This window comes from Natrix helvetica, assembly GCF_964273705.1.
Source record: "Natrix helvetica genome assembly, chromosome: 3".
NCBI classification, from domain to species: Eukaryota; Metazoa; Chordata; class Lepidosauria; order Squamata; family Natricidae; genus Natrix; species Natrix helvetica.
The window spans coordinates 2418934-2436481 of record NC_138549.1 but is presented as its reverse complement, the minus strand read 5'-3'; the positions used below and the strand labels follow the sequence as shown (position 1 = coordinate 2436481).

The window sequence follows — 17548 nt, the reverse complement described above, 5'->3', positions numbered from 1 at the left end:
GCACGACACGCCCCCTTCCTTTGTCCTCAGGGGTCTTAAACACTAGTGGAAAGTCACTGCAAACGAAATGGCTTCTCCTTTGCCAGGCGACAAAGTGTGTGTGAGACGCAACTGAGTGGGACAGATTCGGTGCCTCCCTGCGGGGCCCTTTCCCCGCCTTCATTGTGTCTGGGAAGGGAATTCTCGTTGGAGGATTAGACTTTCCAATTAATAGACTTCGGGGCAACTGTGAGACAAAGACCAATGACTGAAATATTGTCAGGTATTTAAAAGACCTTTTTCCAACCCAATTCCTCCATTTCCGTTGAATTGTGGCTCCTATCGTCCTGGGCCTTTCCTTTCCGTGGGTCCCGAGCACAAAACTGGCTTTCCTGGACACTCGGACGGGGATTTGGGTCAAACCATGATGACATGACAGCAGTCAAGGTGTCCATTTTGCAATGGACATCGATGCTATAAACTACCCGAAACGATAAACTATGATTATTATTCTCTTGCTTTGCATGGACATTGAGAGCTTCTGAACCGGAGACAAATTCCTTGTATGTCTAATCAAACTTGGCCAATAAAGAATTCTGTTCTGTTCTGTTGTGGTCTAGTCTATTCTGTTTTTCTATTCTGTTCTGCTCATTTTCTATTCTATTCTATTCTATTCTATTCTATTCTATTCTATTCTATTCTATTCTGTTCTGTTTTTCTATTCCTGTTCTGTTCTATTCTATTCTACTCTGTTCTGTTTTTCTATCATGTTCCGCTTTCCTATTCTATTCTGTTCTGTTCTATTAGTCTGTTCTGTTCTATTATTCTGTTCTACTCAGTTCTGTTCTGTTTTTCTGTTCTGCTTTTCTATTCTATTCTATTCTATTCTATTCTATTCTATTCTAATATTCTCTTTTACTCTGTTCTGTTTTTCTATCCTGTTCTGTTTTTCTACTCTATTCTATTCTGTTCTGTTATTCTTTTCTGTTATTCCATTCTATTCTATTCTGTTGTTTTTCTATTCTATTCTGTTCTATTAGTCTGTTCTGTTCTATTCTGTTCTATTATTCTATTCTATTCTGTTCTGTTTTTCTATTCTACTCATTTTCTATTCTTTTCTATTCTATTCTTCTGTTCTTATTCTACTCTGTTTTTCTATTCTGTTCTGTTGTGTTAATTTTCCTATTCTATTCTATTCTACTATTCCTATTCTATTCTATTCCTATTCTATTCCTATTCCTATTCCTATTCCTATTCCTATTCCTATTCTATTCTATGCTATGCTATGCTATGCTATGCTATGCTATGCTATTCCATTCCATTCCATTCTTCTGTTCTTATTCTACTCTGTTTTTCTATTCTGTTCTGTTGTGTTAATTTTCTATTCTATTCTATTGTTGTTTTTCTGTTCTGTTCTTCTACTCTACTCCAGTCCACTCCACTCCACTTCAGTTTTAAAAATTTTAAAGAATTCTTATTTGTATCTTATTACTTTCTATTGTTTTTACTGCTATACAAGATAGTCCTCAACTTCACTTATTGACGGTCCAAAGTTACAACGGCAGTGCAAAAAGTAACATGACCGTTGCAGCATCCCTTCGTCACATGATCAAAATTCAAATGCTGGGCAACCAACTCATATTTATGACGGTCGCCGTGTCCCGAGGTCATGTGACCCCCTCTTGCGACCTTCTGACCAGCAAAGTCGATGGGGAAGCCAAATTCACTTCACAACCGTGTTGCTAACTTAACAACTCCAGTTGCTCACTTAACAACTGTGGTGCAAAAGGTCATAAAATGAGGCAAAACCCATGTAACAGTGGAACTTTGGAGCTCAATTGTCAAGGGTTGCCTGTATTGTCAGCTGCCCTGGAAAAGCCCATGGATGGTGTATATAATTTGCTTCAGTCTGAACATAAATAAAAAAAATTAACCAAATGTAACCAGAAGATACTACATACTAAAAAGCAGAGACATCACCCTGCCAACAAAAGTGCATCTAGTCAAGGCTACGGTTTTCCCAGTTGCAATGGATGGCTGTGAAGGTTGGACCATAAGGAAGGCTGAAAGCCAAAGAATGGAGGCCTTTGAACTCTGGTGCTGGAGAAGACTCCTGCGAGTCCCTTGGACTGCAAGGCCATCCAACCGGTCAGTCCTAGAGGAGATCCACCCTTACTGCTCCTTAGGAGGCCAGATCCTGAAGAGGAAACTCAAAGACTTTGGCCACCTAAAGGAGAAGGAAGGACTCACTGGAGAAGAGCCTCATGCTGGGAACGATGGAGGGCAAAAGAAGAAGAAGGGGACGGTAGAGAAGGAGGTGGCTGGATGGAGTCCCCAAAGCAGTCGGCGTGAGCTTAAATGGACTCCAGAGGATGGTAGAGGACAGGAAGGTTTGGAGGAACATGGTCCATGAGGTTGCGATGGGTTGGACACGACTTCGCAACTAACAACAACAACAAACTGGACGATTGGGTTTTTCACATGAGGTCTAGAATGCTGAATTTTTTTGAAATTAAAACCTCAAAACCCACCATCTTCTGAAAATCCAGGGATGAAAATGTCAACATCTACACAAACCAGGTTACACACATTTCTCAGTTCCAGTCATAGAAATGTTTCAGCAACAAGGAATATTTTTTTAAAAAAACTTTTCCATTATAAATGTAGCAAGGCAAGGGAGCTGTTTCTTGTTAATTCTTGCATGGCAAATTAAAAAAAAACACGAAACAAATCAATTCATTTATCTCGAAATAAGCACCCCGAGTAGCACGCCTTCAATTTCAGAAAAGGTTACTCTTTGTTAGGACCATTAATCCATTAACAAAACCAGCTTTTGTTTCAAAAAATCCAAAATTGTACCTACGTTTGCCTGAGATTCGTCATGGCCATTAGTCTCCAACTCCTTGGCATTTTTTTTTAACTACGAAAGAGAGGAGGGGGGGAAATCAACAATCATGATTAGCCCGTTTCACACACAGTTATTGTTGATTTATAACGACACAACGAAGAGAATATACGGAGCGTACGACTCTAATGAGCTGTTTGCTGAAACAAGTTAGAAAGCAACCTAGTTAAGATCTGATAGGTTGGCTTAAAAATAAAATAGAATAAAAGGAAGTCGATGCACGCTATTTTTTTTAAAAAAATAATAAGATTACGAAGCCGTCTCAGGGCGTAAGAAGGGTGCAGAATTAGCTTTCAAGAGTAATAAATGCTTTCATTTCCCATTTGGCTGCTGTTAATTTGGAACTTTGCAAGCAATTGCAAAGTTGCTGGTAGCTAAATAGCAGGCAGCTAATAATTGCTTTTGAGTTATGAGTTTTTGGGGCATTTTTGAAAAGACCGTGATGGGTTTTTCTGCTCAGGAACCTAATCGGGAAGAGAAAGGAGCTCATTTGATGGCCCAAGTCGTTGAAACCCAAATGTCTTCTCCACATCAGGGTGGCTGCAGGCCATCCGGAAATAAAAAGGGAGAAATATTCTTAGGAGAAAAAATTAAATCCAATGCCCCCGTGATTGCATCAACATGTTGAAACGCTCAGGAAAGGCGATGTCGTTGTGTTGTAGCAGAAATACAATATCTGTTTTTTTTGGGGGGGGGGGGGAATTGAGCCACCCTATTGGAAAGCGTAGAGCAAGAGATTAGTTTTGCAAGCATCATCATCTTCATTTAACGACCCCCAAATCCCTTGAAATGACATAGACGAGTGTGTCTGCCTTCTAGCTTTCCTCCCCTTGAGTCCGACAGTTCTAAGCTTCCATTTCTTAACAATAGTTCTTAGAATCGATATTGCTGGGTGGAAGCATTTATAGATTTTTTTCATCGCTTTGTAAGAGTGAATTATTTTCCACTTCAAACACTCAGACAGCTGTTTAGAAGAGGCCGCAGTTGTGGGAAGGAGACAGAACAATTATCGCAGCTGGAGAGATGAGAAAGGGAAGTTCAGAGTGTTTACCTATGGGATCATCACCTGGGAGCCTAGCTGGGAGTCATTCATCTTTGGGGTCTTATTAACAACTTTATGGGGATTGTAGAAGGGTGTCTAGATAGCTGCAGCCATCTTTGCAATTGTTTTTTTCTTATTTTGAAGCTGTAAACAAATGCAGGCAGACCTCAAGTAGTGTTCAAATGTATAAAATGATGCTGTTCTTAGGTTTGTAACTGTATCACACAGAAGAGATGGACACTATAAAAAGATGATAGATGATAGATAGATAGATAGATAGATAGATAGATAGATATAGAGTGATATAGATAGAGTGATATAGATAGATTGATATAGATAGGTAGATAGAAGACAGATAGATTGAAGATAGATGATAGATAGGTAGGTAGATAGTTGATAGATAGAAGATAGATGATGTAGATGATAGATAGATAGATAGATAGATAGATAGATAGATAGATAGATGATAGATAAATAGATACAGATATTGTAGCTAGATAGCTAGATGATAGATAGATTAGATATAGATAGATAGATAGATAGATGATAGATAGATAGAGAGAGAGAGAGAGAGAGAGAGAGAGAGAGAGAGAAAGAGAGATTGTAGCTAGCTAGCTAGATGACAGATAGATAGAAGATAGATTAGACATAGATAGAGATAGATAGCTAGATTGCTAGCTAGCTAGCTAGCTAGAGATATTGTAGCTAGATAGCTAGATGACAGATAGATAGAAGATAGATTAGATATAGATATAGATATAGAGAGATAGAAGATAGATAGATAGATAGATAGATAGATAGATAGATAGATAGATAGATAGATAGATATAGACAGAGAAAGGCAGACAGACAGAGATAGCTAGATAGACAGACAGACATAGCTAGACAGAAAAAGACAGACAGATAGATCTATGATTGATTGATAGATCGATCACTGAGAAAATGAGGCTGTAACACCAAATTGTGTAACTTTGTTCAGCAGAGGACAAAAAAAAATCAGGGGTCACAAGCTTATTTTTCTTTTTATCCACACATTGATGTCTTTACCTCTCTACCCACAAATTAGAATCCGCTTTGAGCAGAGCAGGGAGAGAAAGAAAAATCATTTGTTCAGTGTAATAAAATGATAAACAAGAAGGCTAGGCTCCCAGCAGCTCCCAGCTACAAAAATACAGTCTACATTCATTAATGGGTTTCTTCTAACGATCAGAATTCCCTCCGTCTATTTCTCCCTCTTCCTCCCACTCTGTATGTGTGTCTTTGTGTTTGTGTGTGTGTGTCTTTTGTGTGTATGTGTGTGCGTACATGGCGTGTGGGGGGGGGTAGAGATTGACTTCATCATGGTTGTTTTGTGTTTGGGGGAAAAAAGGAAGAAGAGAAAGATACAGGATAATGAGACATTGAAATAAATAGCATCACATTGCTTCTATGACTAATAAACACACACCTTATTACATCAAAATGCCACTTCTCTGTTCCTTCCATTTCTTCCTAATTGCTTATTTCAACAATACACAAATGTTTGAGAATGGCTGTTTTATAGATGCAGAGAACTCCATGGTGAGATCAAACGTTCAATTAAATAGTTTTAAATCACTTAATTTTATTAAAGATGTATTATTTGGCGCAAAATTGGAAGACCACAGAGACATGAAAAGAACAAACCAAGAAAAAAAGATATGGAAGAATAAAAGAGAAAGTGAAGGACAGGAAAAAGACCAAGAAAAATAACTACGGGAGCACTTACAAATGTAATGATGGTTATTTTTGCCTCTGTGAATAGCATGTTTCCCTTCTTCCTATAAACAACCCTTAATCGGTAAATCCCAAAATCCCCAATTCCCTTTTGACCATTTTGAGCCAAAAAATAAAATAAAAGTCCTTGTGTTTTATGAAAGCAATTGTAGTTCCCTCCTTAAGCAAACAAACCAGTGATGTTATTTCTGCAAACGCAGCCATCTTCACCACTCACTGCCCCGTTGTGGCTCTTTCTGCATTCTTACATTTTTGTGGGTTTAATAATCTCACTGCACTTATCAGAGACAAAAACTTCTTGTCCATCAGTAAATATTCTTGAATTAAAAATTCAAGAGACATTGTTGTCTCTTATCTATCAGCCTATCTGTCTATCCCTCTATCACCTACCTCTCTCTCTGTCTCTCTAATATATATATATATATATATATATATATATATATATATATATATATATATATATATATATATATATATATATATATATATATATATATATATATATATATATATATATATATATATATATAAAATTTATCACCCATCCAACTATCCATCTATCTATCTCACGGGTGTCAAACTTGTGCTGTCACATTGCCATCACGTGGCTGGTGCGAAGTTTTTTCCGTTCGCTGAGCTGGGGTCGGTGTGGTCTGCATATGATGCAGCCAGCCTATGGGCCGCCAGTTTGACATCCCTGATCTATCTCTCTATCTCTTTATTATCTATCTATCTACCCATCCATCCCCCCTCTCTTTCTTCTCTCTCTCTCTCTCTTCTATCATATATCTATCCATCTATCCTATCCATCTACCAATCCATCTGCCCATCCATCCACCCATCTATCCATCCTTCTATCCATCCATCTACCCATCCATCCATCTATCTATCCACCTATCTATCCTTCTATCCATCCACCCATCTATCCATCCACCCATCTATCCATCCATCTACCCATCCATCCATCTATCTATCCTTCTATCCATCAACCCATCTACCCATCCACCCATCCATTCATCCACCTATCTATCCATCTATCTATCCATCCACCCATCTATCCATCCATCTACCCATCCATCCATCTATCCACCTATCTATCCTTCTATCCATCCACCCATCTACCCATCCATCCATCTACTTATCCATCTACCCATCCATTCATCCACCTATCTATCCATCTATCTATCCATCCACCCATCTACCCATCCATCTACCCATCCATCCATCTATCCACCTATCTATCCTTCTATCCATCCACCCATCTACCCATCCATCCATCTACTTATCCACCTATCTATCCATCCACCCATCTACCCATCCATCTACCCATCCATCCATCTATCCACCTATCTATCCTTCTATCCATCCACCCATCTACCCATCCATCCATCTACTTATCCATCTACCCATCCATTCATCCACCTATCTATCCATCTATCTATCCATCCTTCTATCCACCCACCCACCCACCCATCCATCCATCCATCCACCCACCCACCCATCCATCCATCCATCCACCCACCCACCCACCCACCCACCCACCCACCCATCCATCTAACTATCTAACTATCATCAATCCAGTTTATATAGCTGCCATCTCAAAAACAAGTGAATCTGGGCAACAGACAGCAAAATTGAATAATAAATCTGTAAAAACATTAACAACTATTAAAATATATATTTGTTAAAAAACCATAAAAACAGATTTCTGAGCCTGAGGCTTTGTGCACAATTATAGGCAACCGTCTGTATCGGGGGAAATGAGCCAGGGAACGCGGCCTGAGCTGCCCTGGTTAGCACGCTACTCTTTGATAAAGGCGAGTTACCAAAGCCAACCCTTTTCTTAATTTCAGCAGCTACTTAATCTCGTGATAATCAGGAATGAATTGACTCCAATTAGACGAAAGAATTGCAAAGCTTTATCAGCTTCAGCTGAAGCGACTCTGGCTGCAATGATATAAGGCTTAACTCTCAGCTCCTGTCTACTCAGGACTGGAGTTAGGACACCGTGAGAAGATGGGCTCAGAGCCATAGGGCCACGGACAAGGAGCACTTACACAAGAGTGGCAGCCATCTACTTCACAGTCTAGCACAATAAGGAGCAACTATATCTTCATTTAATGAGCCCATAATCCCTCGTGGGTGGAGTGTGGGCAGCTGAATGGAGCTAGCAGAGTGTTTCATGGCCGAATGCCCTTCTTGTCGCCAGTGCGAAGTTTTGTTCAGCAGATATATATTCTCATTGTGCCCAGAGAGAGAAATATCTGCCTCTACCTAGGATTGAACTCATAGCCTCCTAATTGTAAGGCGAGAGCTCCACCTCTAGACCACCGCATCACTCCTGAGCAACTGCCACCACATCCTTACTAGATATAAGACACGACGGCTCTCTAATTCTGTCTCGACCTTCTGGGACATTATTCCCACATCCCAAATCTGACTAGCCCCTACAGTAACCACATAACCCAAATTGTGAACACCTGGGGTTTCTGACAGATGGTAGAAGACTACCCTCAATGGTTTGGTCCTCTCTAATTGGCAGAGGGCTATTTTGGAGTGGATGTATTCATTTTAGAGTTATAATGAATTTCTGGTCTGGAGGAAGATGGCTGTTTGATTTGTGAATTGCCTAGACATATATAAAAAATATAGAAAATAGGCTATAGATATTCTGGAAATGGAAGAGAGGAGAAGGGAGAGGAGGGGAGGAGAAGGGATGGGAGGGAAGGGGAGGACAGTGGAGAGGGGAGTGGAGGGAAGGGGAGGAGAGGAGAGCAAAGTGGAGTGGAGAGGAGAAGGGACAGGAAGAGAGGAGAGGGGAGGAGTGGAGTGGAGAGGGGAGTGGAGGGAAAGGGAGGAGAGGAGACGGAAGTGGAGTGGAGAGGAGAAGGGAGAGGAGGGGAGTGGAGGAGAGGAGGGAAGGGGAGGAGGGGGGAGTGGCATGTAGAGAAGAAGGGAGAGGAGAAGGGAGGGGAGGGGAGAGGGGAGAGGAGAGGAGAAGAAGGTGGAGTGGAGAGGAGAGGAGAAGGGAGAGGAGAAGGGAGGGGAGGGGAGGGGAGAAGGGAGAGGAGTGAAGTGGAATGGAGGGGAGGGGAGGAGAGGAGTTCCTATCTAATGAACACATGGTTTATATATTACTTAACTAAAATGCTGCTACTGATTGCTTCATTGAAGTAGCCTCTCCTCATCCTGGAGAACCTACGGATGGACTCCTGGAGTAAGACCCTGCTGAAGCTTCTCCACTCGCTCTGCACTTGAGTTCAAACTGCTTAAAGCGCTGCAGAGACCCTTCCAAACGGAGAGGACAAACCTTTTGCCCCCCCCCCCCCCGGCTCACCTGTTCCTGCAGTATCTTCAGCATGGCCTGCGTGCGGGAATGCTCTTCTTTTGCTTGTTCCAGTTCCAGCTTCTTGTTATTTAATTCTTCTTGGATTTTCAACAGTTGCTAAAAGAAAGAAGAAAGAAAGAAAGAAAGAAAGAAAGAAAGAAAGAAAGAAAGAAAGAAAGAAAGAAAGAAAGAAGGAAGAGACGTTGATAATCAGGGAGGAGGTTTGATTTAGCCTATGGCATAAACACAGAGGAGTCCAATGTTTCCCTTCTTTGAGCATTGGAGGGGGGGAAGGGGAAGAGGGGTTGGTTCCGTGTGAACAGTCTGCAAGCACACACAAACACAAGCAGTTCCATTTGCACAAGTGGTGTGCACACGCACCGACAGCTCCCTTAAACGGAGCATGCACATGCCCGCTGATTGTGAAAGTGGGTGCATGCGTGTGGGAGGGCATGTACTCGCCAGCCATTCTTGAGGCCCGGTTGCATGCACCTCACAGCCCACTAGTGGCCCATGGCGCAAAGGTCGTGACCCCTGGCGTAACAAGAAAAGGTAAAGGTTTCCCCTGTCCAGTCGTGTCCGGCTGATTTCTTGCCTGAGGGAACCAGCTTTGTCTGAAGATAATTCCCGAAGTGGTACCTATTTATCTACTTGCATTTGCATGCTTTCAAACTGCAAGGCTGGCAGGAGCTGGAGCAAGGAAAGGGAGCTCACCCCATTGAGGGGCACTTGGGTCTTGAACCTGGGCTGTGAGCTTTCCAGTTGACAAGCTCAGCTTTTTTAACCATTGAGCTCTCATGCCCCCCTTTATAACATACAAGGACTTACAATAGAGCTATAAACGTTTCACCTGAATTAAAACACACAATAAAACAGGAATGTTAAAAAGACCCGTGTTCAAATATCAGTGACTAGGCCATCTAACCACTGAACTGCAGCATCGTTTATTAGAATAAAAGTCAGATACCGGACCCTTCTACAGGTAGTCCTCGGTTTACGACCACAACTGAGCCCCGAATTTATGTTGCTCAATGAGAAATTTGTTAAATGAGTTTTGTCCCACTTTACGGCTTTTTCCTGGCACGTTTGTTAAGTGAATCCCAGTGGTTGTTAAGTTGGAAACACGGTCGTTAAGTGAATCTGCCTCCCCCATGGATTTTGCTTGTCAGAATGACAAAAAAAAATTGATCATGTGACCATGGGAATGCAGCAACGGTCCTAAGTGTGGAAAACTCACAAGTCACTTTTTTCAGTGATGTTGTACCTTCAAGCAGTCACTAAACAAACTCTTGTAAGGACTTCCTGTATGCGCCCTCAGCTTACAGGCAGTCACTATGTGATTTATGTCTGCCTGCAGTCACAGTGAGGGGAGGGCTCTATGCCCCATTTACACAGGGAGTCCGGACAGACCCCGTGTGAGGTGCCAACCCTGTCTAGGGTTGTGCATTGTTGGCCAGGGAGTTCCAAAGTTGGCACCTTTTGTGTGGGGTCATCTATATTAGATTGACAGAGTTGGAAGGGACCTTGTAGGTCATCTAGTCCAACCCCCCGCCCAAGCAGGAGACCCTACTCTGTTTCTGACACATGGCAGTCCAATCCTCTTCTTGAAAGCCTCCAGGGATGAAGCTCCCACAACTTCTGAAGGCAACTTCTGTTCCATGGGTTGATTGTTCTCAGTGTCAGGAAATTCCTCCTTATTTCCAGGTTGAATCTCTCCTTCTTCAGTTTCCATCCTTTGTTCCTTGTTTGGCCTTCAGGTGCTTTGGAGAATAGCTTGACCCCCCTCCTCCTCTCTGGGGCAGCCCCTCAAATATTGGAAGATGCTCTCCTGTCTCTCCTGGTCCTTCTCTTCACTAGACCAGCCATGCCCAGTTCCTGCAACCGTTCATCGCATGTTTTAGCCTCCAGTCTCCTAATCATCCTTGTTGCTCTTCTCTGCACTTTTTTTAGAGTCTCAATATCTTTTTTTATAGTGTGGAGACCAAAACTGGATGCAGGACTCTAGGTGTGGTCTTACTAAAGGCTTTATAGAGTGGTATTAGTACTTCACTTGATCTTGAAAACCTCTCTCTATATGTCTTCCCGAGTCCGGAAGAAAAATCCCTCCAGTATTGCACAGTCTCGCACCAGTGGCGTTTTTCAAATTTATTCCATTTCTGCAACGGCGTCTCGACGGATGGACACCAGGGGTGGGTTTCAATTTTTTTACTACCAGTTCAGTGGACGTGGCTAGGTGGGAGGGGGAGGGGCATGTGACTGAGTGGGCGTGACCAACTTGACATCACTCATGCACACTCAGGTGGGGGGGGGGCTCCAGCCTCGCTAGAGCTAAGAGAGCGCCTGCAAACTATCCAGTAAGAAAAACAAGTTTTTGTCCTCCCCGGCCCCCAGGAACACTCTGCAGGCTTCAGCAGGGCTGGGGGAAGGCAAAGACACCCCCATTTTTGCAAAAAAATGAGCGCAAAACGGGCCATTTTTTGCAAAAAAGGGGGGAATTAAAAAGGGGGGAAATTACATTTTTTCAATGAAGATTGTTCTGCCCATGTGCAGAACAGAAAATAAAGACGGTGGCGCCCAGGATAGAACCGGTACGGTCAAGTGTCCGGCCAAGTTACTACCTATTCGGCTGAACTGGTCCAAACTGGTGGGAACCCATCTCTGACGGACACAGAAATCAGGTCTGGCTGCGTCTTGAGCTGCTCCAAACACATCCCCCTCTTCACGTAACGTGAGGCTCCACCGTACATTGAAACTTTTAAATTCCTCGCTGGCTGGACCAACCGCAGAGCTGCTGTCACATCTATCCAGGCGAAAGTCTTATTTGTGGGAGGGGGCCCTTCTGGCTTTAATAACACGGGGGGGGGGGATAAGCATTGCAGCTCATAAATAATTTATGCACACAGCCCTTTAATATCATTAGTCCCTGGCCAGCCGCCATCTCATTTCCTACGAAACCATTGCCTGAAGTAGATTTGCGCTGAGTTGCCAAGAGGACAAAAAAAAGCCTCCCCCCGCCTCTGCTAGGAGAAAAATTGATGTATCTGAGAGCAGTCAAAAGGCCCCCCTCCCCAGTGATGAAAAGGGAAAGAATTGGGGGACCAATTTCTTCATTTATTTATTGGGATCCTGCCTTTATTTTAGAAACAACTCCAGGCAGTGAGTATCTCCAAACACATCTTCCTCCTCCTAGTTTGGACCACAAAAACAACCCTGTAAGGTGGGTTCATCTGAGAAAGATAGAGGGAGATTGGCCCAAAGTCACCCAGCTGACTTTCATGCCTAAGGTAGGACTAGAACTCACAGTCTCCTGGGGATTGGTTCAAAGTCACCTGGCTGCCTTTCATGCCTAAGGGAGAACTAGAATTCCCAAATCACCGAGGTGGCTTTCATGTCTAAGAGGGAACTAGAACTCCCAGTCTCCTGATGATTGACCCAAAATCACCTACCTGGCTTTCATGCCCAAGGTGGAACTAGAACTCACAGTCCCCTGGTGATTGACCCAAAACCACCCAGCTTTCATGCTTAAAGTGGAACTAGAACTCCCAGTCTCCTGGTGATTGACCCAAAACCACCCAGCTTTCATGCTTAAAGTGGAACTAGAACTCTCAGTCTCCTGGTGATTGACCCCAAATCAGCCAGCTGGCTTTCATGCCCAAGGTGGGACTAGAACTCACAGTCTCCTGGTGATTGGCCCAAAGCAACCCAGCTGACTTCCATGGTTATGACAGGACTAGAACTCACAATCTCCTGCTTTCCAGGGAAGTTCTAGGGCTCAGAAAAGACCTTCAACTTTTCCAGTCCAACATGGAGTCCAGGAGATATGGAGCACATATATTCAAAGGGTGATGGGAGTGATCTCAATATCCATTATTTTGCCTGGAAATATACCGTATCTGGTGAACATAAGTTAAAAACAACTTCCTCTAAGCTATTCCCTGTATCTTTGCTTCCATCAACCCATTCATTTCCATCTGCAAAGAATTTCTCAATATATTAATCTAATTAAACCGAAGAACAGAGCCCCTGGCAAATACATCGTTCCATTTGCTTGTTAAAATTTCTAAAATGTGTAAAAGATGTTCTGGATAAGACATGGTTGGTTTTCGTTAAGAGGAGGAGGGGGAGGGGAAGGAGAAGGAGGAGGAGGAGGAGGAGGAGGAGGAGGAGGAGGAGGAGGAGGAGGAGGAGGAGGAGGAGAAGGAGGAGGAAGAGGAAGAAAGGAGGAAGAGAGAGAGGAGGAGAAGGAGAAAGGGGAGGAGGGAAAGGTGGACGAAGAGGAGGAGGAGGAAGAGGAGAAGGAGGAAGAGGAGAGGGCGAAGTGGAGGAGGAATAGGAGGAGGAGAATATGGAAAGAAGCAGAAGAAGGGAAATGTTTTCGTTGTTGTTGTTTTGTGTGACAAAGAATATGAAAAGCAGCCATTAAGCGGCTAATGATGAAGCATGCCATTGTTTTTCAAGGAAGCGAAATGCTACAGAAATCCTTTGCGTGTGGAGAAAAGCAAAAGGACGGACACGAGGCAGAGCCCCGAGGAAAATGGATGGTAGAAAGAAATGTGCCATTAATTGCACTTAGCTGGGCTTTGGCGTTTGGGTCAATACTGTCTTGAGAACATGAGCCCATTTATCACTTATTAGCCTCATCTTCGGCCAAGGCTGCTTCGCCTGGAAAAAACAGTTCTTCCCTTAAAGACAAACTTCTAAAATGAGTCAAAAGTCTGAAATCTTCCTTGCTTGGAAGTAGTTGGCTGGGAGAGACGTGAAGACCCATTTAGGGAGATGGATAGAAAAGAGGGGGGAGATAGATAGGTAGGTAGGTAGGTAGGTAGTTAGGTACTGTAGGTAGAAAGATAGATGATAGATAGATAGATAGATAGATAGATAGATAGATAGATAGATAGATAGATAAATGATAAATTGAGAGAGAGATGATAGATATAGATAGATAAATATGAGATAGAGATGATAAATTGAGAGAGATGATAAATAGAGATAGATAGAGATAGATAGGTAGGTAGGTAGATATACTGTAGTAATGATAAATTGGAATGGAGATGATAGATAGATAGATAGATAGATAGATAGATAGATAGATAGATAGATAGAGGTAGAGATAAAGAGAGAGATAGCAATAGCACTTGGACTTATATACCGCTTTAAAGCCCTCTCTAAGCAATTTACAGAGTCAGCCTATTGCCCACAACAGACTGGGTCCTCATTTTACCCACCTCATAATGATGGAAGGCGGAATCAACCTTGAGCTGCTGAGAATCGAACTCCTGGCAGCCGGCAGTCAGCAGAAGGAGCCTGCAGTACTACATTCTAACCACTGCGCCACCCCCCTTTAAATTTAACTTCCAACCTATTAGACATCAACATTGAGCAGCTCAAAGGATTGACAATCTTGACCACATGGAAGGGCTGGCATTCATTATGACCACCTGGAAGAGTTGGGATCAATCTTGACCACCTCAAAAGGCTGGCATCAATCTTGACCACCTCAAAAGGCTGGCATCAATCTTGACCACCTTGAACGCTGGCATCAATCTTGACCATCTGTAAGAGCTGGCATCAATATTCAGCAGCTCAAAGGACTGACAATCTTGACCACGTGGAAGGACTGGCATTAATCATGACCACTGGAAGAGCTTGGATCAATCTTGCAAATCTCAAAATCCTTCTTCCCTCCCTTGCCTTTACTTTCAAGAGAACGATGGAGGGACTCATCTGAGATGCTTTCCCTGCCCCTTCTGTGGGCTGAGATCAATCACTCAATCAGAATAGAGCTGGAAGGAACCTTGAAAACCTCCAGTGATGATGCACCCACAACTTCTGGTGGCAAGCTGTTCCATTGGTTAATTATTCTCACTGTTAGGAAGTTTCTCTTTAGTTCCAGGTTGCTTCTCTCCTGGGTTAGTTTCCATCCATTTCCTTCCTTCCTTCCTTCCTCCCTTCCCTCCCTCCCTCCTTCCTTTTCTCTCTCTCTCTCCTTATTCCTTCCTTCCTTCCTTCCTTCCTTCCTTCCTTCCTTCCTTCCTTCCTTCCTTCCTTCCTTCCTTCCTTCCTTCCTTCTAGAATCATAGGACTGCAAGGGACCTCAGAGGTCTTCTAATCCAACCCCCAGCTCAAGCAGGAGACCATATACCATTTCAGACAGGCAGCTATCCAGTCTCTTCTTAAAAACCTGCAGTGGTGAATTATTCTTACTGTTAGGAAGTTTCTCCTTAGTTCCAGGTTGCTTCTCTCCTTGATTAGTTTCCACCCATTGCTTCTTGTTCTGCCCTCAGGTGCCTTGGGGAATAGTTTGACTTCCTCTTCTTTGTGGCAACCCCTGAGATATTGGAAGACTGCTATCATGTCTCTCCTGGTCCTTCTTTGGTCTAGACTGGCCATACCCAATTCCTGCAAGATGGCTCATCGTTGTCTTTCCTTCCTTCTGAGTCCCAAGGTTATTCTCACATCCCATTGACGTGGGGCAGTAGCCCCATTCACCCTTTCAGAAGCAATGGCCATTTCAACCTTTCTTGGCTTCTGGCTTCTGCAAAATTGCTTTACGAATTGTCCTTAGGAAGTTTTCCAATTATGTGTCATATATGATTCATACAAGAGCCAATTTTTGAAATGTTTAACAACTTTCGGTCATGTACTTGGAAGTTTAAAAAAATCCCAGGCTGGCGGCAGAAGCGATGTTTTTTTGTGATTACGATAGCAGAAGTCTCTGGTTTTGCAAAGTCATCTGGTAATTATCATAAACAGGCTTAAGGATATCTAAATCTTTTGGCAAAAGTCCCTGCAGTCTTTCCTTGTTTCACGAAAGGAAACAGATTAAACACAGATTCTCAAAGATATAACATAAGACATGCAGAAGCCGAGGATATAAATTTTATTTTTCCCTTTAGCGGCATGTTCTGGAAACATTTTTATGAAAACATCAAGTTTCATGGATAATGAAACTGAATCATTTTATATTTTGGGAGCCTCTAGAAGGAGAATTCTATGCAGATCTCTCATGGAATGAAAGTGTTTGGGCAGGTGGGCCTCAATTTATGACCAAATGGAGCCCAAAATTTCTGTTGCAGAGTGAGACAATTGTTAAGTGAATTTTGCCAAATTTTGTGACCGATCTTGGCACAGTCGTTAAGCGAATCATTGCATTTTTTAAGTTAGTGATTTGGTCACAAAGCGCTCTCTCAGCGAACCAGTTGTTAGACAGGTTGAATCACACCACTGGTCCAAACGTAAAAGTTTTGAAGAAGTTTGCAAGAAGGGACAAAGAAAAAATGAAGTTAAGTTTTAGGACATGATTTGAAGGGATTAAAGATCAAGACTGTTACAAGTAAAAGGAAGGAAGATAAAGTCGGTTTATTTGTTCAAGTTTAATACAGATATGTTATCTCTGGTAACTCTTACTGAACTTTTGATCAGGATTGAAACGGTGAGACTTTAAGGATTTGCTTATAGATAAGAGGTGAGATTTGGGTAAAATAATTCATTTGTTTTATTTTAAAGATAGGTGATAAATTACTAAAATTCGTTACACTTGTGAGGAAGGAAAGTTATATATTTCTTTTTTTTTAACTACATTTCTATATTTTCCATTTTTATTTCTATTATTTTCTTTTCCACACTTTTTTAGTTTTATTCTTTTTTTATCTTGCCTTAGGTTTTATCTTTTTAGTTGTAATGTTTAATAACATTATTATATAAAAATTAGTTGAGCCTGGAATGGTTTTGATTCAAATGCAAGAGAGATGGAATATCTGTCTGTTTTTTTTTTAAAGCCAGGGGGATATAAGTGACGAAGGCTTCCTTCAGTACTAAAATGTCATAGTTGTATAATTCAATTTCATCTTAAGATCAGGTAAAGAAAATCTCATTTGTTACCATGGATACGAGACATTATTTCCATTCGTTCGTTAGAGGTTTCATACTGGGTATGAAATTAAACTGTAACGGAGTTTTATGGGGAAAATTATCTCAGAAATGGGTGAATATAATGTCAGAACTGTCATTAAGTTGAATGGATTTTCATTTTCAGACTATATCAATTGCAAGATGGTTACTGCAATCCAATTGCTGGCATCTAATGGTCAAAATATATATAATTCACTGTTTGATTGTCCCTGTTCTAAACATGTGGATAAGACCTTTGAAAACTTGAAGAAGAAAAGAGAGAGAAAAAGAACAGTTGTATTATTATTATTTTTTAAGGCATGGAAACCTTAAATAGATAGATGGATGTTTTCCTTGGTTATTTTTTTAAAACCTCCAAATGAGATTTGAAGGCTGAGGATCATGCAAGATTTCCGTAACTATTGCAGGAGATCAAACAGTTTTTCCCCAAGTAAATGCAGATAATTTAAAATTATCCCAAGGAAGCAATACTTGTTATTTTTTTTAAAAAAAAAAAATCTCTGAATTAGTTTTCCATTTGAAGTCACACTGCAGAATGGTGAGAATTACTCAGTAACAGGATAAGTCCTAGACTTACAACAGTTCATTTAGTGACTGAACTTACAACAGCACGGAAAAAAAGTCACTT

At 41.9% G+C, this 17548-nt stretch overlaps 3 protein-coding genes across 6 annotated transcripts in view; 1 reads left to right on the top strand and 2 right to left on the bottom strand.

Annotated features, from left to right (window-relative positions):
• The window catches only part of EPSTI1 (epithelial stromal interaction 1), a 577346-nt gene that overhangs the window by 106483 nt on the left and 453315 nt on the right, over positions 1-17548 (bottom strand). The window lies entirely within an intron of this gene.
• ENOX1 (ecto-NOX disulfide-thiol exchanger 1) overlaps positions 1-17548 on the bottom strand; it is a 367889-nt gene that overhangs the window by 16527 nt on the left and 333814 nt on the right. For all 4 annotated transcript variants that reach the window (XM_081947904.1, XM_081947907.1, XM_081947905.1 and 1 more), the window contains 2 exons: positions 9019-9126; positions 2843-2899 (listed from right to left, as the gene is read on the bottom strand). In XM_081947904.1, coding sequence (XP_081804030.1) covers positions 2843-2899; positions 9019-9126 — 165 coding nt within the window. The remainder of the gene's footprint in view (positions 1-2842; positions 2900-9018; positions 9127-17548) is intronic.
• LACC1 (laccase domain containing 1) overlaps positions 9136-17548 on the top strand; it is a 384759-nt gene continuing 376346 nt past the window's right edge. Inside the window, exon 1 of the mRNA XM_081947922.1 lies at positions 9136-9230. The gene's annotated coding sequence lies outside the window, so the exon portion shown is untranslated. The remainder of the gene's footprint in view (positions 9231-17548) is intronic.